Source organism: Nyctereutes procyonoides, unplaced genomic scaffold (genome assembly GCF_905146905.1).
Source record: "Nyctereutes procyonoides isolate TBG_1078 unplaced genomic scaffold, NYPRO_anot_genome, whole genome shotgun sequence".
Classification (NCBI taxonomy): domain Eukaryota; kingdom Metazoa; phylum Chordata; class Mammalia; order Carnivora; family Canidae; genus Nyctereutes; species Nyctereutes procyonoides.
Genome location: NW_026575040.1, coordinates 19,393,683 through 19,415,208, shown reverse-complemented (window position 1 = coordinate 19,415,208; position 21,526 = coordinate 19,393,683). Strand labels below are relative to the sequence as shown.

At 38.6% G+C, this 21,526-nt stretch overlaps 1 protein-coding gene across 3 annotated transcripts in view; it reads right to left on the bottom strand.

The window, feature by feature from the left end:
- NEDD4 (NEDD4 E3 ubiquitin protein ligase) overlaps positions 1–21,526 on the bottom strand; it is a 124,330-nt gene that overhangs the window by 10,308 nt on the left and 92,496 nt on the right. For 2 of the 3 annotated variants that reach the window (XM_055319861.1, XM_055319858.1), the window contains 13 exons: positions 20,567–20,733; positions 18,143–18,260; positions 17,884–18,051; positions 15,180–15,245; positions 12,488–12,607; positions 10,451–10,651; positions 8,487–8,567; positions 8,212–8,266; positions 8,057–8,115; positions 6,947–7,012; positions 2,392–2,621; positions 1,122–1,243; positions 959–1,029 (listed from right to left, as the gene is read on the bottom strand). In XM_055319861.1, coding sequence (XP_055175836.1) covers positions 959–1,029; positions 1,122–1,243; positions 2,392–2,621; positions 6,947–7,012; positions 8,057–8,115; positions 8,212–8,266; positions 8,487–8,567; positions 10,451–10,651; positions 12,488–12,607; positions 15,180–15,245; positions 17,884–18,051; positions 18,143–18,260; positions 20,567–20,733 — 1,524 coding nt within the window. The remainder of the gene's footprint in view (positions 1–958; positions 1,030–1,121; positions 1,244–2,391; positions 2,622–6,946; positions 7,013–8,056; positions 8,116–8,211; positions 8,267–8,486; positions 8,568–10,450; positions 10,652–12,487; positions 12,608–15,179; positions 15,246–17,883; positions 18,052–18,142; positions 18,261–20,566; positions 20,734–21,526) is intronic. The other variant, XM_055319859.1, reaches the window with a different exon arrangement.

Genomic DNA, 21,526 nt, shown 5'->3' with positions numbered 1-21,526 from the left:
TCTTTTCTTATATTCCAACAAATATTATAAACAGAGTGGGATGACTAGTAAGTGAGAGTAAAAGATGGAGTGGTGGTTGCCTGACAGTTTGGAAATCTATCTCTATGGAGGTACAGATTTTATTATCCAGTTGAAGGGTCAACTAAAGTAGTTTCCAGATGAATACTAACCCCCATGGATACCCAGGAGCACCCAGCACCTTTCTCATATGGCCTCTTGAGACTTGAATGTTTAGGTAGCTATGAGCAGGTTGTTATTTATATCTGGCCCAAGTTAAAGAAAAATCTCAAATGAAATACAGAACCTCAATTAACCAACTCAAATAACTATGAAATTTTATGATTCATAAAGAATTATACCATCCACATTAATAATGTCACAAGAAAGGAATAAAAAATGTACTTGGTCCCCAGGAAGAGATCTTAGAATCCATGTGTACACATAGTCTATAAGGCTATTCAGCTCAGGCAGCAGGGCTACAGTCAGGGATTTAGTCCTTGGGTTCCACTTCTTTAGAATAGCCTAACCACAAGCCCTTGCCTCTGGACTGTCATTTTGCAAACATATGCCATTCATCATAAAAGATCATAATTCAAACATTGATAGTATACTGAAGTAATTAGGGAGAAATTTACTGATATCTATAGCATTCTGCATCAAAAAAGAAGATGGATTGATGGACACATGGGTGGACTGATGGATAGGTAGGTAATAAAGTAAGTATAGAAAAAAAATAGTATGGAATCTTGGTGGTGGATACACATATTGGTCCATTGTAAAATTTTAAAAATATTATTAAGCATTAGAAAATTTTTGTATTAGAATGTTGGGAAAAATGTTCATTTGTATTTGGGAACATTATAATCTATTAATTTCTTCATCATCAAATTTTAACTTTAAAATATCCGGTTGCTTGCTAAATCATGCTTTCTCTACATGATAAGGAAAAAAGACCTACCACCGATTCCATATCATGAAGTGTTATTGGTTTGTGTAGCATCATCTTGTAAAATGGGCGGATGAAGAAACCTTTCAAAAAAATCAAATATATTGAAAATGATTAACAAATGAAACAAATGAGATAATTATACTTAAAGAAAGTTTTTATGTTTAATACTAACCATCCAACAGTTTGCCATGATAAACTGCCATTCCAGCTACTCGGCCAATAAACTTGAAGTAAGAGAGGTGATCCTCGTTACACAATCCAGAGTTTGGATTTATCTGTAGGGTGTAATTATCCCTGTAAAGACAACCACATTTAAATGCTTCTCTCTATACTTCTATATAAAATTTTTATTTTATTTTTTAAAAGACTTTATTTATTTATTCGACAGAGAGCACGCATGCACATGCAGGGAGAGTGACAGAGGGAGCTGCAGAGGGAGAGGGAGAGGCAGGTTCCCCACTGAGTAGGGAGCTTGATGTGGGGCTCAATCCAAGGACTGGGGGATCATGACCTGAGCCAAAGGCAGATGCTTAACCAACTGAGCCACCCAGGTTACCTTCAAATAAAAATTTTAATATGACAAAACTATAAATTAGCTCCCTCTTTGGAAGTTGTTTACCTCTATTAGAACCATGTTAGACCCCTGGATTTAATGTTTTTAAAAATAGTCACTTCTGGGACTCCTGGGTGGTTCAGTGGTTGAGCATCTGCCTTCAGCTCAGGGAATGATCCTAGGGCCCTGGGATCCAGTCCCGCATCAGGCTCCCCACGGGGAGCCTGCTTCTCCCACTGCCTATATCTCTTCTTTCCTCTCTGTATCTCTCATGAATAGATAAAATAAAATCTTTTTTTTTAAAAAGCCATTTCTGTCAAAAGGTGGAAAACAACTCAAATGTTCAACAACCGATGATGAATATGCAAAATGTGGTGCTCCTTTACACAATGGGGTGTTACTCAGCTTCATACAGGAAGAAAATCCTGACATATGCCATGCCATGGATGAACCTTGAGGGCGTAGCTAATGAAATAAGTCAGTCACAAAAGGAAAATCCTGTACAATTCTACTTCTATGCAGAAGTACCTAAAGCAGTTAAATTCACCAAGATAGAAGGCAGAATGATGACTGCCCGGGAATAATGGAGTTAGTGTTTCATGGGTACAGTTTCAGTTTGGGATAATAAAAATGTTTTGGAGATGGACGGTGCTGGCAATTGCACAACAATGTAAATGTACTTAATACCACTGAGCTGCACACTTGAAATGGCTAAAATGGTTTTATGTTATGTATATTTTGCCACAATTTTTTTAAGAGTGTTTTGACACATTAGTTACAGTTTCCCTTTTCTGGCACATTGTAAGATACAGTTTCCTTGCATCATACAACTCTTTGTTAGTTTCAAAGCAGCGACTTTTTTCTGTATAGTCATTGTGAAACTACTTACGTAGCAGAATATTCAAACAACCCATAATAAGGGTTAAACATTTCCTTTGAGATCAGGAAAAACCATTCTCTAGCGACTCCTCCGTAATCTAATCCCTTTTCACCATCGAACTCAATCCACAGTCGAGCCTTGAGGAAATCCGCTCTCTTGACACCCATAATCCTCCTGTAAGAGTCCTCAAGGACAGTTGCACGGCGAAGTTTCATTTCAAATTTGTTTGGAATGTCGTTCTGAAAACCCAGAGAAGAGAAACCTACAGTTTAAATAATCAATTCAACATGTTGGCAACTTTATTTTTCATGAAAGTTAAAAAAAACCGTTGTGCTCTTCCCTGTGCCCAAGACCCTTTTTTAGGGAAAGCATGACTAGGAATATTGTCTAATATTTCTTTTATGGTACAAAAGAATTCACACATTTTCTCTAATCACATAATAATACAGACTTCTGATTCTTATACTAGAAGAAGCAGGTATTGATAGTGGCCATCATGCTCACATGAAGGCATTTCATGAACAGTCCTTCCCATGTTAAGTTCCAGTGAAGACTGTCCGATGGCCTACAGTGTAGCCAACACCTGCTCTTTGTTGCCTGTGTGTTGGTTTGGGGTTTTTCCCAACCTCCATCTTTCCTCCTTGGAGCCCATCCTGCTGTATTCCTTAATAGGTTCTAACATTTACAGACCATACCAGGCACTGTTCCCAGCATTTTAATGGGTTAACTCATTTACTTCTCATAAGAACATGAGGAAGAAGTGACTAATATACTTTCCATTTTATGGGGGAAGAAACTGAAGACAAAAATTAAGAGAGCCCCGAGCTCTCAAGTCTCGATTTTTTTGTACATCCTTTGCTTCTGTGACAAATGCAGGTAACTATGCTTTTAGACAGCTCTTATTGTAAATTTTATAAAAAGATGTCTGAATATTTTATTCTTGTTTTGTGTGCAATGTTCAAGTGTAAGATGGTAAGAGAAAATTTGGTCACTTCAAAAGAAGAAAAGAGGGTTACTTTTAAGAAGAAAAAATCAATTTCACTCTTAATATATTTAGGAAAAAAGGAAAGCCCTACAGAAACATAATAATATAAGCAGTTTTTTTTAATTTTTTTTTTTATTTATGATAGTCACAGAGAGAGACAGAGAGAGAGAGGCAGAGACACAGGCAGAGGGAGAAGCAGGCTCCATGCACCGGGAGCCCGATGTGGGATTCGATCCCGGGCCTCCAGGATCGCGCCCCGGGCCAAAGGCAGGCGCCAAACTGCTGCGCCACCCAGGGATCCCAATATAAGCAGTTTTTATAAAAAAAATAGAAGCATAACATAGGCAATTTCCTCTGCTGCTTATGCAATTAAAAACAAAGGCAAGATCAGAGAAAACCAATTTTAGACTAGACACTAGGATCCCGGGCTGCCAAGTGATCCCCCATATACTGGGGTCTGCTCTGGGCTAGGCCCCAGCTACGTAGCTACAGTAATGGAAGTGGGAGGAAAGGGAATAAAAATGTGGTATAAGATATGATTCCTCCCTCAAGGAGTTTATAATCTAGCTTGTGTGAGAAAAAAATATAAATGTTACTAATCCTGACATTTACAAGAGTAAGAGAATTGCTAATAATAAAGAAATAGGGCAGCCCGGGTGGCTCAGCGGTTTAGTGCCACCTTCAGCCCAGGGTGTGATCCTGGAGACCTGGGATCGAGTCCCAGGTCAGGCTCCCTGCATGGAGCCTGCTTCTCCCTCTGCCTGTGTCTCTGCCTGTTTCTCTCTTCTCTCTGTGTATTCTCATGAATAAATAAATAAAATCTTTAAAAAATAATAATAATAAAGATATAAGCAATGTTCTGTGGGGCCCAAAAGATTGAGTTGCAATTGCAAGTGAGGTGATCCAGGAGGCTTTAAAAGCAAGTCCTGACCTGGAGGAGAGGCAGGGGAAGAGCAGCAGGCTAAGGGAAGAGCATGGGGGGTGTGGAGGGGGGCTGGCTAACGTATTTAACGGTGAGAGGGTGTAGGAGGGAGGGAAGGGTTGCAGTGACAGGAGAAGGCTGAAAAGCAGTCTGGGGTCAGAGCAGAGGAAGGGTAGATGCAGCCTGGGGGGAGCTGTGGAATCAGACTGTTCTGGAGACTAATGGGGTGCTTTTAAGGAGAGGCAAGAGGCAGCTGGCCAGTTACAGACCCTGAAAGAGACCCTGTGAGAGAGGAATGGAAATGGAAGTGAAAGAGGGCAAGAGGAGCGACTTCCATGTTTGGGCTGGGGAGGGGACCAGGGCATGGATTCTGGGGTCAGGAGCCTTGTGTTCAGATATCAGCTCCCCCTCACATGATTTTCTAAGGCTTGATTTCCTCATCTGTCAATAATAATAGTCACCCCATGGAGCTGTTTCAGAATTTAAGGGCATAATGCATTTCATGTGCATCCTCAGTATCTGGCGTGTGGTGAGCTCAATACTGACTAGCCACCCTTATTCTTCACCAATGAGATGTTAAGGAGAAGGCAGAGGAAAAGGTTAAAGACAACTCAAGGTTTTGTAGCAGTTTTTAAACATTTTTATTTCTGTCTTGCTGTTCTGCTTTTTTGTTGTTATGTGTCTGAACATGGATGTTTTTAATCCTATCAGGGACTTTTTGATAAACTAAGGATGCAGGTTCTTAGCCTCTTCCCCATGCTCTTGAGTCTCTCCTTCTGGAACAAGTCCATGTTTCTTATACTTTCTTTCATGTTTTTATCTCTTTATATACCTTTGCTGCATTCTGGGTAACCTTCTCTTAATCACCCATAAATGTCATTTTGGTCAAGAACATGGACTCTGGGGGCAAATGGGTGGCTCTGTGGTTGAGCGTCTGCCTTTGGCTCAGGTCATGATCCTGGGGTCCTGGGACTGAGTCCTATATTGGGCTCCCAACAGGGAGCCTGCCTCTTCCTCTCCTATGTCTCTGTCTCTTTCTCTGTGTCTCTCATGAATAAATAAATGAAAATCTTTAACAAAAATAAAAAAAGAACATAGACTCTGGAGCTAGACCACTCTTTTGGCTTTGCCACTAATAACCATGGGACTTGATCACATCACCTAATCTCTCTGTGCCTCATTATCCTCACATATAAAATATGGTAAAAACAGTTACTTCCTTATACAGCTGGTATAGAGATTACATGAATACATGTAACTTGCTAAGAACAATGTCTGGTTTGCAGTGAGAGCTCCATAAATACTACTACTTTCACTGCAGTTTTTCTGTGCTGTGACCCGTTTAGGAGAGGCTTTGTTTCATATCTCTTGCTGCCTGGAAGACATTCACAACTGGATATTATAACATGTTTTTAAGTGTTCAGAATGGCAAATGGAGAAACTTATGCTTCTTTTTCACCAATAATATTTTCATTAAGGGTGAAGATATTTACCAGACCAATAGATCAACAAAGTCTTAAAATCCCAAAGAACTTTAAGAAGTAGAAAGCCAATTTCCAGAACAATTTTAACACGAAGCTACAACTGAGGATGAGTTTAAAAAGTTGCTTATAGGGATCCCTGGGTGGCGCAGCGGTTTGGCACCTGCCTTTGGCCCAGGGCGCAATCCTGGAGACCCGGGATTGAATCCCACATCGGGCTCCCGGTGCATGGAGCCTGCTTCTCCCTCTGCCTATGTCTCTGCCTCTCTCTCTCTCTCTCTGTGACTATCATAAATAAATTAAAAAAAATAAAAAATTAAAAAAAAGTTGCTTATAGTTTAGGCTTTCACTAAGGCACATAATATTTGCACTAAAAATCTATTTCATTTTTTGTTAAATTTTGGATGAAGAAAATTCTGTGGTAGCAGACCCACCATCTTGAATCTTTGGAAAAGCAGGCTTCCGGCTTAGGGATGCAAGAAAATGTAACCCAATATAGCCACCTAATGGTAGTATTCCTAAACTGCAGGGAAAGGGGAAAAGTATGAGCAAATTAGAAAGGCATTACAGAATGATCATCATCAACAGAAATGAAATAGATGGGCAGATGATGAGTTTAAGTTTCAAATATTAGATTTGTGGTGATGGAAAAAAATATTGTACACACATCTGATGAAGCAGAAGGATACAAGCAACAAGAACACTGGTACAATCACAGTTGTATTTTCAAATTATGCAGAGATATGTCATATTTGAAAGCTGTAAAGCATGAATAACTATCTCTAGAAAACAACAGTCCAAGCAGAAAAGGAATCTAGAGTCCTCCTACACAATCAGGCATGAGGCTGGGGGATAATCTCCAGAGCTTGTTCAGATTCAACCAAGCCCAAGCTCCACAAACCCCACTAGGAAACCAAGTGAGAGCTCTTTAAAAGCGAACTTTAATACTATTGTTTTATATTACAAGATATCTTGCAAAATAAGGAAAAACACAACATAACTGTGGTTTTTGATGATATAACACCAAGTAAAAAAAATAGCCACTTTTCCCTATAAGAAACTATTCAAAGTTGTTAAAATATAGAATAAATTCTCTATTACTTCTAAAAATGCATTTTCCACACTTTAAGTCTATATAACAATCATTCCTAAGAACTCAACGTAAATATAACTAACCTGCTTCTTCAACTTTCGTCGGAAGAACTCATACTTTCTTTTGTAATCCCTGGAGTAGGGCACTGCCTTGAGTTGAAAATTTTAGAAAAATAAAGAAGGTTTAGGTTGTTTTTATTCTGGAGCAATTTTAAAATCCCCTCTGAGTATTTTATGAACATAAGTTAAAGGCATTAAAAGAGAATATTTGGAAAGAAGAGTTTAATTTGAAGGAAAACAAATACAAAACTTAAAAAATTGTAATTTCTCTGTTTAAGATTAAATGGTATTCAGCAATTCCCATAACTGTAATTTTCATCATGCAATATTCTTGAAATGCAAAAAGCCAGAAACAGGAAATTTCTTCCAAGTAGCGAAATATTAGAAATGAAAATTTCCATTTCTAAACAGACTTTCAAAGTGATTTCTCCATTAAGGGAGCAATTTGAAAAATGTACTTTTTTCCTTGAACTCTGAGGAATTGCCTTTTTTACCCATTATTTTAAAAGACCAAACATGGAGACTGAAGAGTCATTTCAAAGAACTGGATCTTTAATTTTACTTGTTTTTGTGAATTAGAAAACAGTTAAATTCTCAAAAACAAAATACGGAACAAGTAGCTATCTAAAGAAGAAAATTATTTTTCCTACCATTAACCTGACTCAAGAGCAGTATAAACATCATACACTGTAACATTTATGCTTAAAGATGAGTATTTTATATGCCAGCATTTATAGTTATCTCTACCAAAAAGTTCAAGACAGGCCCCTGGAGTCCATTGGGTGCTTATCTACTTTTTTATCTGGTACATTCTTGGATCCTCTTTGATCTGCTGAGGATTGCCAACATTCTTTTTCAGGCAATGGCAAGTACCAGCCTGAGCCCAGCAGCCCACTGCCTTAGCATTTGACTATCTGGCTCACTAGTCTCCCAAGGCTATTGCAAGGGTAAGGACAATGAGTTTATATGCTCTTTTCAAATAATTGAGGCCTGGAGTGGGTGGGGTGAGGAGAGAACAGAATTGCAGATGTGCCTTCCTCTCAGGGTCTGTAGGATAATGCCCTTGACCATTCACCCTTGAAAAGACAGGTGAGAGGACAATGCCACCGATCACACGGACACAAAGAGACTTACTGGTCCAGTTATTGCTACATTTTGCAACCGAGGATCTTCCCATTGTGTTCTTTTTATATCTGAAGAGGGAGAGAAAAAAAAGGTGTTCTTTATTTTCCTGCACAATATTCAGTATTTCAAAAAAATAATATAATGAAAAATCACATTGCACATACTGTGATTTATGTAGAAGATTCTTCCATCTGTATGAGTTCTTTCTTCCCATCCTGGCTATAATGAAGAATGTATTTCAATTATTTTAGGAGAGAGTTTTATATGTATGGGTAGAAAAACGGCACTGGTTATATGGTTAATTTGCATATTTCATGCTTAATAGAAAGCAATACTCTTTAATAATAACATTACTTATAGTTGTTGAAGAACTACTTATTCCAAAATACAAAATGTTTGAGGTAGCCAAATTAGATTGCTAGCAATTCTATAAACTTACAGGTAAAGGCCCCAGATCATTGGAAGAATCCAGTGACATCTTTCCTCTTAGATGAGCTGGAATTTTCAGTCTTGGATCTTCCTTTTATGGTAAATAAAGAAAACAACACACACACACAAATCTTAAAATCAAGAAAGTCAATCTGTTACCATGTTTTCTAACATAATTGATATTTAAAATACTCTCTTTTAAAGTCTACTTTTGGGCACCGGAGTGGCTCAATGGCTGAGCATCCACCTTTGGCTAAGGTCATGACCATGATCCCGAGTCTGGGGATTGAGTCTCACATCAGGCTCCCTGCAGGGAGCCTGTTTCTCCCTCTGTCTATGTCTCTGCCTCTCTCTGTGTGTGTCTCTCATGAATGAATAAATAAAATCTTAAAAAATAAATAAAAAATAAAAGTTTACTTTTATTTCATTTGTTTTACCTGTGAAATAATAGTTTCCCTGTCTAAAACCCATCATTCCCAGGCTACAATATTCAGTTCTCAGGTCTCAGAGTAGGATCAGTTTTAACTCATCATCTGTTTCACAGAAACCATTCAGAGAATTATGCCTCACTTGTTAGGGACTGGGTCACTATATAGGGCTCTTCTCTAAATAAAAACTGCTTGAATGAACGGGACATTAAACTAGACCAATGTAATTTTTGAGACCTTGAATATACTTCTTGGCACTTAATGTGTTGATCTATTAACATTTTTTAAAGTTAGGGAGGTAAGCTTGAAAAGTTTATTATGGTCAATTCATTATTAGGTTCAATTCAAATTGTTGAAAAAAAAACAAAATTCAATTTGTTTGGATTCACATATATATATTATTGTTTCAATATATTTTTTTTAAAGATTTATTTATTCATTCATGATAGACATAGAGAGAGAGGCAGAGATACAGGCAGAGGGAGAAGCAGGCTCCATGCCGGGAGCCCGACGCGGGACTCGATCCCGGGACTCCAGGATCACGCCCTGGGCCAAACGCAGGCGCCAAACCGCTGAGCCACCCAGGGATCCCCTGTTTCAATATTACTTTATTAAATAATTTATTAAACTATTTTAGTTTTATTAAGGTACTTTGGTTTTCCTTTTTTAAGATTTCATTTATTTATTCATGAGAGACACAGAGAGAGGCAGAGACACAGGTAGAGGGAGAAGCAGGGTCGCTGAGGGGAGCCCAGTGTGGGACTTGATCCCAAGACCCCAGGATCATGACCTGAGCCAAAGGCAGATGCTCAGCCACTGAGCTACCCAGGCACCCACAACTTTGATCATTTATTTATTTATTTGTGACTTTGGTCTTTTATTATTTTTATTTTTTTTAAAGATTTTATTTATTTATTCATAGAGACACAGAGAGAGAGAAGGAGAGAGAGAGACAGGCAGAGGGAGAAGCAGGCTCCACGCAGGGAGCCCGACATGGGACTTGATCCTGGGTCTCCAGGATCACACCCCTGGCTGCAGGCGGCGCCAAACCACTGCGCCACTGGGGCTGCCCTGACTTTGGTCTTTTAAATGAATTAATCAAAATCTAGTCGTCTGCTGTTGATTTTTAGTAATTTTTCTATTAGTGGTGAACGAACTGCTCAACAACTTTTTTATCTTAAAATAAAAATAGTATTTAACTAGCCTCCCCAAAGTTGTTGGGTATTAAATAGGACATACATATATCTCTTTATATATATATCTTTATACATATAAGGGTAAAGGATTATTACAAATCTCTTCCTAAGTATTTATGTCTATGAGTTAAAAATAGGAGGTAAATGTATTTCAACAATCCCCAAAAATATTAAAAATAGGCATAAATATTTCATGAGTAGAAATAGTACTGTTAAGAATTCAGCATCTCTTTAAAAAATATGAGAAAATGCAGGTTATATTAATGTACATCTAAAGGTTACAGGGAACTATCCATATGTAAGAGTTAAGACTGTTGCTCGAAATTCAAACTGGACAGAATTAAAGTTACCCAGGTAGTGGTTTTGGTGTTGTGGTCAATAAAGAAAGGCCTCCCATTTGGCGCATGCCGGACTTCCCAGCCTTTAGGGAGGAATCCTTGCTCCATTTCAGCCGCCTGTGTCCCCTGCTGCGCTGACTCACTCACGGGGACCTGTGGTTGAGGACATGCCGCACTCTGGCTTGGCTGCAGCTGACTGGTCTCCACCGTGGCCTAGCACATTAATTAAGTCATGTTGTCACGTTTTATAGAGAACACACAAACAGCTGTGGTTAAAAGGTAACTTAACCTGCAAACAGAATACATACTTAGAAATAGACCTAAATAGACCTAAACATTGCAGACTCATTTTGTCAAACTTTGATTTTAAAATAACTTCTAATTTCTTAGCTAATTCTCTAGCGGTACGATGATGCTGGCTAACATCCAAGTCTGCAAGTAGATGCACAGGACTGAGGAAGCTAGGTCCGAGGTATCCAGCCCAATGGCAAGGGGAGCCACAGCGCCCCTCAAAGGAGGCTCTCTCTGCTTGGTCCCAAAGATGCAGAGTGTGGAATTCCCCATATGTAGAAGTGGTTTCATATGCTGGGCAAACAAAATGCATGGCTAATATATGCTGCAGAAATGGATCATTGAAATGTAATATATTTGTTTGAGGAAATATTAGGCAGTACTTAAAAACCCTGGATTGATATATAAAACAGCATGGATAGGATTTTAAAACAATGTTGAGCAAAAAAAGATTTAGAATTATATGGTAATGAAATTTCAAAATCTGAAACACAGGAACATAAACACTACTTTGCATCATTTTGGCTCTCTACGTAAGTGTATATAACAGAGCCTGGAAGAACTGTGCGAGGCCATGGCAAGAAGAGGAAGTCTGCAGTCCAGAAGAGGGCCCTCACCAGGACCCAAAATGCTGCACTCTGACTTCGGCCTTCCAGCCTCCAGAACTGTGATAAGTTTCTGCTGTTTAAGCCAAAAAAAAAAAAAAAGACTGGCAATAACACCCAACAGATAATGTGATAATGCTTCTCTCTGGGTAGTGGGACAAAATGCTGGACTAAAAGGAATTTAGTTTTATCTGTACTATTTTTTTATATATTTTTAAAAGATTTTATTTATTTGAGACAGAGAACAAGCATGAATGGGGGGAGGGGCCAAGGGAGAAGCAGAGGCCCCCTCAGTGGGGAGCCTAAGGGGGGGTGGGTAGAGTGGGGGCGCCTTTACCTCGAAACCCCAAGATCATGACCTGAGCCAAAGTTAGACACTTAACTGACTGAGCCACCCAGGCACTCCTGTAAGATTCTATTTTTAAAAATAAAATGTCTAGAAACAAATATGGTAATTTGTTAATGGTGGTAAATTCTGGGTGTTAAGAAAATGGGTATGTGTTCTATTGTTCTCTATACTTTCCAGTGTTAAAAAATTTCCCAGTAAGAGAAAGGGTGATAAGATAAAACAAACATTTTCCTCAACACTTAACAGGGAAATATCACAAAACGCACTCACTGTTGCCAAGGACAAAGTACTATCACGACAAACTTCTTTAATAGATTATCTTTTAGTGAAATAATGATCTTAACCATTCAAATGACAAAATTATCCAATTGACCAGATCATTTACTCTGTCCTTTTATTCCCAGTAGAATTTGTTTTACATGATAACAAGTGGTAATCATGAACTTTAGAGATCTGTAGGAAATGGGAGGCATCCAATGTCAGCAAACAATTAGAAGACACTAGCAGGGGCACCTGGGTGGCTCAGGTTAAGCATCTGCCTTGGGCTCAGGTCATGACCCTGGAGTCCCAGGATGGAGCCCTGAGTTGGGCTCCCTGCTTGATGGGGAGTCTGACCCTCATCCCTCACCCTGCTCATGCTCTTGCTCACTCTCTCTGTCTCTCAAATAAATAAATAAAATCTAAAGAAAAAAAAAGATGCTAGCAGCATCTGATATATACCACAAAGCGATGCAATAGCTTCCATAGGAATATGATGGCTTAAATTATGTAAGAAAACAAGTTAACAGATAGATTGCATGATACCTGTACAACGGGCTTTGTCCAGGTAGTAGTTCTGGAATTGTGATCTACATAATATGATCTTCCTCTTTCATCTTGTTTTTCCTCCCAACCTGGTGGTAATCCAGATGAAGTAGGCAAAAGCTAAAGTGAAGAATAACAGGAAAACTGAATGTTAATAAGAAACAATCTTTTTAACAATCCTGTTAAAGAAACAATCCTCTTTCACTGCCTTCTCTCTTTAAAATGAGATTTTTTAAAGTCCTATGTTGACGTATATGAAATGAAGTATACAACATTTCGCTTAAAGAAAAACCAGAACAGACCATACTGATGAGTGATACCAACATTAATAAAACATGACAACCACACACTAAATGCTTTAATACAGATCATGTCATTTAACATCCACACAAACCTTAATGAGATAATTGCTATTACTAGCTGGTTTTAATTTACAAGGAAACTGAAGCTTAGAAAATTGGGCTAATTTCCTAACAGATACATTGCTAATAGGGAGCTGAGATCTGAGCCAGGTCTAGTCTAACTACAGAATTTATTGCCCAGATGTGCGGACTCAAGAGTCACCCCTGCCTTCTTTCTGTAAGGGTGGGGGGGTTGTTACTTATGAGTTTATTACAAATGAACAAAGAGGTCTGGTTATTCCCAGGTTTACTTAAAGTTGTCCAGGTTTGGCCTTCCTTTTGTCTTTTGAACCAGACTAGACTCTTCAAGGTTTGGCCTGATTCCCCAACATGCTTTACACATAAAATCTATCACCACTGGTCTGTTCACCAGATACACCATCCCCTAGACACACAGGGGTAGATGTCCATTGCTGACAGTTTCAATGAGCTGTTAGTTTACAAAATAATGAAATTTAAAATTGCCCAGCTTTACAAATGTCTCACAGCTGGTGAGCAGACAAATGAAATATAGTAGATACGTCTACACAACAGAATATCATGAACTACTGAGACTGTGTACCAGCATAGTCAAATCTCAAAAACATTCTATTAAGTGAAAGAGGCCAGATATATCAAATTATAACACTGTATGGTTCCTATTCTATGAAATTTCTAGAAAAGGAAACACTGTAGCTAGAGAAGGCAAATGAGTAGTTACCTGGGGGCTGAAAGCAGGTGCTGTGATTGAGGGAACTTTCTGGGGCAGTGAAGGGTTCTTAAACTTGACTGTGGTGATGTTTGCACAACTGTATCGATTTACTAAAATTCATGTATTTGTACACATAAAAATGAGGGGATTTTATGGTATATAAATCATACCTCACAAAAACTGTTAGAAAGACTAATCATGAATTGAAAAGAAAAAGGTATGGAAACAGCTTTTTCAGTACATATAAAAACCAAAAATAAATGCATGTACTGATGAATATAAATCAACTCTAGACTCTACTGCTCCTGTGATGCACTTAAAATTGCTTCTTGGATGAATGCCTGTTCGTCAATCAGAAATGCCAACATCTTCCTTGTAAGAGGACATTACAAAGTACAGTGGAAGAAAACCACAGATCTCTGCTTAGGCAGGTTCCAGCTGAATGGAGGAGGCCAGGCATGTGGCAATAATGAGAGAAAGGATGGTGAGGGCAGTCTTTCTGTGGCATCTACTCTCTTGTAGATGGTCAATAGTGGCTGAGCCAATGGCACAGGTGGGTGCTGCCTCTTTCTTCAGTACAAGATTGTGTCCCTCTATTGGTGCAGGGCCACCTTTTTAGATGGATGAGCTACTATTTGGTTCAAGGAATGTTGAGTCTCTGCACCCCAATGCTGGAATTTCCATGAAAGCAAAAACAATCCCTACATTTCAAAATTAATGCATCAACTGCCATTCAAAATTACATGTGAAAAAAGGTGAGGAGACATTCTAAGTGGGAAAAGAGAATGCACACAGACGCAGAGAAGGGAGAGAGTCGGGAAAGGGGGCAGCTTATTTGGAAGAAAAAGCAGGGACAGGGTGAAAGGCAGCAGGAGCTCCTTGTGGGTGGATGAGAAGGAGGGTACGCTGAAGGGGTGAGGAGCCTGGGAGTTTTTGTTGGTTTAGAACACAAGTAGGGGCTGTGTAAAGAAGAGATAAACTCAAAGTAATGAGAGCTAAAACAGGAAGAGATGGGGATGGAAGACCCAAAGGGAGTCAAGAGTCCAGGCATGAGCTCCAGTCAAGGCTGTGGCGAGAAACCTTACTGGGAAGAAGGTAGAAGGGCTCAGCGGATGTGGACATGAGTCTAGCAGAACTCCATCCAATTGGCCACTGAGCTTGCCGACACCAGTGCACATCTGCCCAAATGACTGAGTCCTGATGTGACACTTCACGTATGGGGCAGACACTGCTGCTCGATGCCAGGGGCCAGTGTACAGAGCAGAGGCAACTGGACACCACTGTCTCGAATGAATGCTGCCTGTAGACCACCTCCAGCCAGCACAGTGCCTCAGTGGACAAGCCCAGGTATCCCCCACACTCAACAGTGCAGAGGCCTTGGTTTCTTACTATGGGAGAGGCAGTTCTCCCGTTTTGTCTCTGAAGGGTCCATCTACCCTCTCCCCCTCTCCTCTGAAACTCATCTCCGAGAACCCAGATTCTGTGCTGGATTGGTTCATTGCTAGGCAGTCAAATGTTCATATTCAGTGTTCAAAAAAAAAAAAAAAAGTTCTTGAATTTCCTATTTTTACTGACAATGTGGGGAGGGTATAAAACTCACCACAGGAAGTGTAGGCTGTTCCTCAAAAGTATAGGCTTGTAAGCTGCCTCTTCTGCTGGAATGATTCTTATAAAAAAACCAAAAAAAAAAAAAAAGAGTGACATTAGCTTTAGGTTTTTGATTTATGTTTGAAAGGCAGATAAGATAATGGGGGTGGGTATGACAGGGCAGAAGGAAGAGTGGCTAGGGAGGGCACTCACCTTCTCTAGATACCTCTGTGTGCCAGCACCTTCCCCCTTGTGACTCACCCTTCTCCCCTGGGTTTGAAGGTACCTCCTGGACACTCGCTCTTGAATGTCAAACAGATACCCCTCACTGTGCCCCCAAACTGGATTTGGTTTTCCCCTGTCCACACCCACCGAAACCTGTTTCTTGTTGGTACTCCTTGTTTCAGTGGGCAGCACTGAAGCCTGGCAGCTGCTCCCGTCAGGTATTGGGGTGGTCACCTTACTCCCACCCCACCCTCCCCATCCCTTACAGGCAGGTCATTCATCAGATCCTACTCATTCCGTTTCTTTACCTGTTCTAAAATATATTCTCCTTGCACTTAGTTCAAGTTGAGTTTTTTTTTTTTCAATTTTGAGTTTCCATCATTTGTCACTGTTACTGCAGTAACACCCTAACAGATTTCCCTGCTTTAAGTCCTATTTCCTTAAGCCCACTATCCATGCTGCACGCTGTAGCCAGAGAGCCAGAGAGCGTTTTCCAGTGCAGACCTGGTCACATCATTCTCCAGCTCAGAGCCCTTCTGTGATTTCTCACAACTACCAGCAGGAAGTCCATAGCACAGAACATAATGAGCTCCCTCACTTGGTTGCTCTTGACAGCTCCAGTGCTTCCCACTTCAACACCCACCCTCTGAACATTCTAGATGTTCCCCAGAAGTCCCCTATTCTTTTTTTCTCTGTGTTTTTATATGCATGCTGTTGTCACTATCTGAATTTTTTGATGGACATAGAAAATGTTTAGGATAATACATGCACAATCATCAATAGCAATTGAGGTAGCATATATTAGAGGTAAAAGGTATATATTATTTTATATACTTGAATACTGTTTGAATTTCTAATCATGACAATATAATACTTTAAAAATAAATAAAAATAGTAATTATTTTTTAAATTAACATGCACATGGTATGAAATTCAAGAGGTACACAAAGCATATGTCCTGCTCACTCTGTTCCTCTCTTTAGAGATGAGCAAGATTATCAGTTTCCTGTTTAGTCTTCAAGAAATGATACACATTTTTTTTGTATGTAGAAAATTTACATAAATGATAGCATATCAAACACATAACTCTAGGCACCTGGTTGGCCCAATTGGTTAAGCATCTGCCTTTGACTCAGGTCATGATCCCAGAGTCCTGGGATCGAGTCCTGCATCAGGCTCCCTGCTCAGTGGGGAGTCTGCTTCTTTCTCTACCCCTCCCTCTGCTCCTGTGCACACATTCTCTCTCTCACCTAAATAAATAAATAAATAAATAAATAAATAAATTAAAATAAAAATAAAATCCAAACACATTGCTCTGTGTCTTCCTGTTTTTCACTGGCCAACATGTCTTAGGGATTGTTCTACACAGCATATCCATTCAAAGTCACTTCATTCTTTTCATGGCTGCAGAGTATTTCATTGAATGTTATCTATTTCTCTGTTTAGACCAAGCATGTCAGTTCTTATTCTCACATGTGTGCTAGTGACAGGTGTGGTATAACGAGGAGGAAAAAAGCAACCCCTGACATGCAGGGCTTGGCCTGGCACCATCAGTAGAGATTAAGACAAATCAAGACCACTTTGTAATCATGCCTGAAGACAGAGAAAACATGAATACTGTTGAAGCCACAAAATACCAAATATCTCTCCATTCTGGGGAATGTGAGTGACTACTCCTTTTTAACAAATTATAGCTTTAGCCTTGCTATACATAAGATTTGAGACACCCAATCACAGAATCACCCCTGCTTTTTTTTTTTTAAGTAGGCACCACACCCAGCATGGAACACAATGTGGGGCCTGAACTCACTACCCAGAAATCAAGACTTGAGCTGAGATCAAGAGTCAGATGCTTAATCAAGGGTATGGGGCGCCACCTAGGCGCTCCACACTCTTGCTTCTTGACAGCATCCAATGGTTCCTTAAATCTTCCTCAAAATCACCTAACATGAACTCCAATCCTTCAAGTCTTTTTTAACATACTCTTACTGAGACACACATGGTGTGTGTTCTTGATGAAATGAGTAATAAACCCAATTTGTTTAATTGCAAGTGTATTCCTGGGGGTCTCTGGCTGGAAGGCACTGCACTGGTTTGTAATGGATATTTAGAGTCCAGTTACCACTTGGATTATCCATGACTTTGCTCCATACTATTAGTGGAAATATTTGAAAAAATAACCATACTGGAAAGTCTTAGAGTCCCTAAAACATTATTATATGCATTTAAGACAAAATTTTTTCATCACAAGAAAAAAAAAATTGTAGCTATGTGAGATAACGGACATTAACTAGACTTACCGTGATGATAATTTTGCTATAATATCTATCAAATCATTACGTTGCATACCTTAAACTAATCCAATGTTGTCAATTACATGTCAATAAAACCAGAAATAAAAGACAAAATTTTATGTAAATGTTGGATACCAAATGGAATAATATATAGAATATAAAATCCTGAAGCTACAACAAAATCTAAGGGCATCTTACTGAGCTGGATACTGGCTGGCTGGTGGCTGAGTTTCTACAAATTGTGAGTCTGGCATTCAATTCTTCTGCAATATGAGTCTGAACATCCAAGTTATTTGATGCTGGAGGTGATGGGAAGGCCTGATTGCTATACATGGTGGCTTCATCTTCTCTTATAATTTCCCAGCTCTAAAATAAACGGAATAATCGTAAGCCACACATACTTTTATCTACTGCTATAATATGTGTCTATGGACAAGAACAAGAAAATTACATCTACCTCGGAAGATTCTCGATTATCCACACTTTCTGTTTCCTCAGATATCTGCCGTCTGGTAGTAAATGCACGCTGTGCTTGCAGTTGCATGTTACCATTCTCAGCATCAGTTAGGTTGTCCCTGGATTAGAAATATAAAAGCTGTCACCCATGTCTGCAGATAGTTAAAATGATAGTCAAAGATGCTGTGACCATTTTTTTTTTCTGTGACCATTTTATAAAATACCTTAGATCAGAATTCACTGGTTTGGGCCAAAGGCTATTTCAATATGCATAGATTAAGTCATGGACACATTGGTATCTTCAGGGTACCTCATGGAATTAAGGTTTTATGAAAATGTGTGACACATCTGACTTTGATATTTTAGTTCATCACCATGCCTAGGGTAATATTTGGCATGTAAGGGCACTCAAAAATATTTGTTAAATAAATGAATATCTGAGAGTTTCATAAGTAATTTTAGTATATTATTATTTTGCCTGCTATTATATGAATAAAATTTAGAGTAGCTCTAGAGAGATTATAAAAAAGAAGCTTTAAGATTTACATATACAGCTTCAAGAACCAGACAGTAACATTTTCTGGAACTGATCTTAAGCCAAGACTAGAGTTCCCTATGCATGAACTTAGAGGACAAAATGAAATATCATGTAAGAAACATTGTAATTAAAAACTTAATAGGTTACAGATTAAATAGTATCTGTTTTTGATCATTTATAGAAATAGGCCTGGTCTGAAAAACGATAAAAATAAAAACATGACTGAGTTTAGGCAAGTTTAGTAAATCAGACTGAACACCATTACCCCACTGAGTATATTTTTCTAGCTATTTGAATTTAATATAACCAGATCATCAGATCAGATTTTATACAAATATTTAATAACAAAATTATTGTTAATTTATTTAATGCCATATAAGTCCAGGGTAGTCAAAAGACCAGCTCTTACTGCACTATTGCTGAAGAAGACTTAATTTTGACAGATGGTCATAGGGGAATACTTCAGATTTTTCTCACCTGAATACCTGATTTAGGCTAGCTGAAAGTGACATCAACCATAGTGAAAGAAATGTGAGTCCGTTCAAGTCAGGCTTGCTGTAATACTGAGGTATGCAGTAGGACAATTTTGTAGAGTTTCATAGTGTCTTCAGTTTTGCAATGTGTACAGGTCCCTACAGAGATTGATGCTTCTGTCCCATGAAGAACCAGCATCACTGATTTGGTTTGGAAGGATTTGAGAACAGAAAATATCTATGAAAGTGCTTAGGCTGTATCAGACACAAAATGCAAGAGCTAAAAATTAGAAATTAATGGACAAATAAAAATTTTAAGTCTCTGTCAAAAAGTAGACTAATGAAAGCCTTCATAAGGCTATAAGGGAGGAGAAATGGAAGGGTATTTGATAATAAATGTGAGTAATGGGACATATGTGTTTATTTATAAATATACAGTCTGATGATAATAAAAGAAAAATGTCACTGAGAAGACATAAATTAGAATACCTCAAAGGTCATTCTATCCTTGATCTGTGTGTACTGGAAATTATGTATGTATTGAACAGATTGGCAAATGAGTGTTTAACAAAAACCTTGTTATTCAGTCCTTTATATTTTACAGGTAACTTATATGTAAAAATAGTTTACTGTAGAAATTAACATTTTATTATATTTCAGTAACAAACTACAAAAATTTCCAAGAATTTCTAAACCAGTCTAAAGAGAAAAACACATCTTCTGTGGCTGCAAAATAATTTTTAAAAAGAAGCAATTAGAAGGGTGTCATTTGTGACTCAGATAATTTTGAATGTTATCAAATCATTTAATAAAAGAAATTGGGGATCCCTGGGTGGCGCAGCAGTTTGGCGCCTGCCTTTGGCCCAGGGCGCGATCCTGGAGACCTGGGATCGAGTCCCACATCGGGCTCCCGGTGCATGGAGCCTGCTTCTCCCTCTGCCTGTGTCTCTGCTTCTCTCTCTCTCTCTCTCTGTGACTATCATAAATAAATAAATTTTAAAAAATTTAAAAAATAAAAAAATAAATAAATAAAAAAAGAAATTGTTGGACAGCCTGGGTGGCTCAGTGGTTTAGTGCTGCCTTCAGCCCAGGGCATGATCCTGGAGACCCAGGATCGAGTCCCATGTCAGCCTCCCTGCATGGAGCCTGCTTCTCCCTCTGCCTGTCTCTGCCTCTCTTTCTCTCTGTGTCTCTCGTGAATAAATAAATAAAATATTAAAAAAAAAAAAGAAAAGAAAAAAGAAACTGTTAAGGTGGCATTTTAAAAGCCCTGGACCATAAAAATCCTCATATTTTTATAGCTTATGGGTTCCTATACAATTATGAATCCATTTGAGACACAACTAACTTCAAAATGAAAATTAGTGGTCAAAAGTGTATTCAGATTACAAATGTGAAAGCCACCAGCACATACTGAGCGGTTGGTCTTTTCCACTGTGTTCTTCTAGATTCATGGTTTACATAGTAGGTCCTTCCAAGAATATCCTGCCTCTCTTCCCATCCTGGAGGTAGAGGAGAAGGTTCTTGCTGCTGCTGCAAATGGCAGGCAGCATCCGGTTGGTCCAAAACAACCCAGCCAGGCTGAAAAACAGAGTGGTAACAATTAAGCTTATGCTTGATTTCTTTTTTACCTTATAAATTATGCTGGAGGAAATTTAAAAAGAAATTTAGCATATCCAGTTACAGAAATTATGCAAGGAAGAATCAACTTTTAAGACCATAATATGAACATATGATAATGAAGAGTTTTTTCGGCAAAATAATAATATTTAAATTTTGCTTGAAACTCTTAACATTTCTCAAAAAAGTTTTAAAATATAGCTAGTAGAAAAAAAACAGAAAAAAAATTATTTTTTTTTGAAGATTTTTATATTTTAGTAGTCTCTATATCCCATGTGGGGCTTGAACTCACAAACCTGAGATCAAGACCTAGTCTGAGATCAAGAGTTGGACACTTAATCCAATTGAGCCACCCAGGCACCCCTACATTACAGATTTTTGAAAATAATGGGACAAGGCAATTCTCAAGTTCAAATAGAAACACAAACGATCAACAATAACCAGGACAGTTCTAAAAACAGAAGAACGAGAGGTTAACTCTACTGAATAAAATATATTATACAGGGTGGCAATTAAAGCTGTACAGCATTGGGCACACACACACACATACACAGCTCAACAGAATGAATTAGAAAGCCCAGAATGACTCATGTTTATAGGACTTTAGGATGTGATAAAGACAGTTCAAATTTGTGGGGAAATAGGCAAATTACTTAGAAAAAAAATACGTGGGGTGCTACCTCACATGTTATACCAGGATATCACAGATTGAGCAATGTGTAAATGTTACAAAGTAAAACCAACATGTATTATT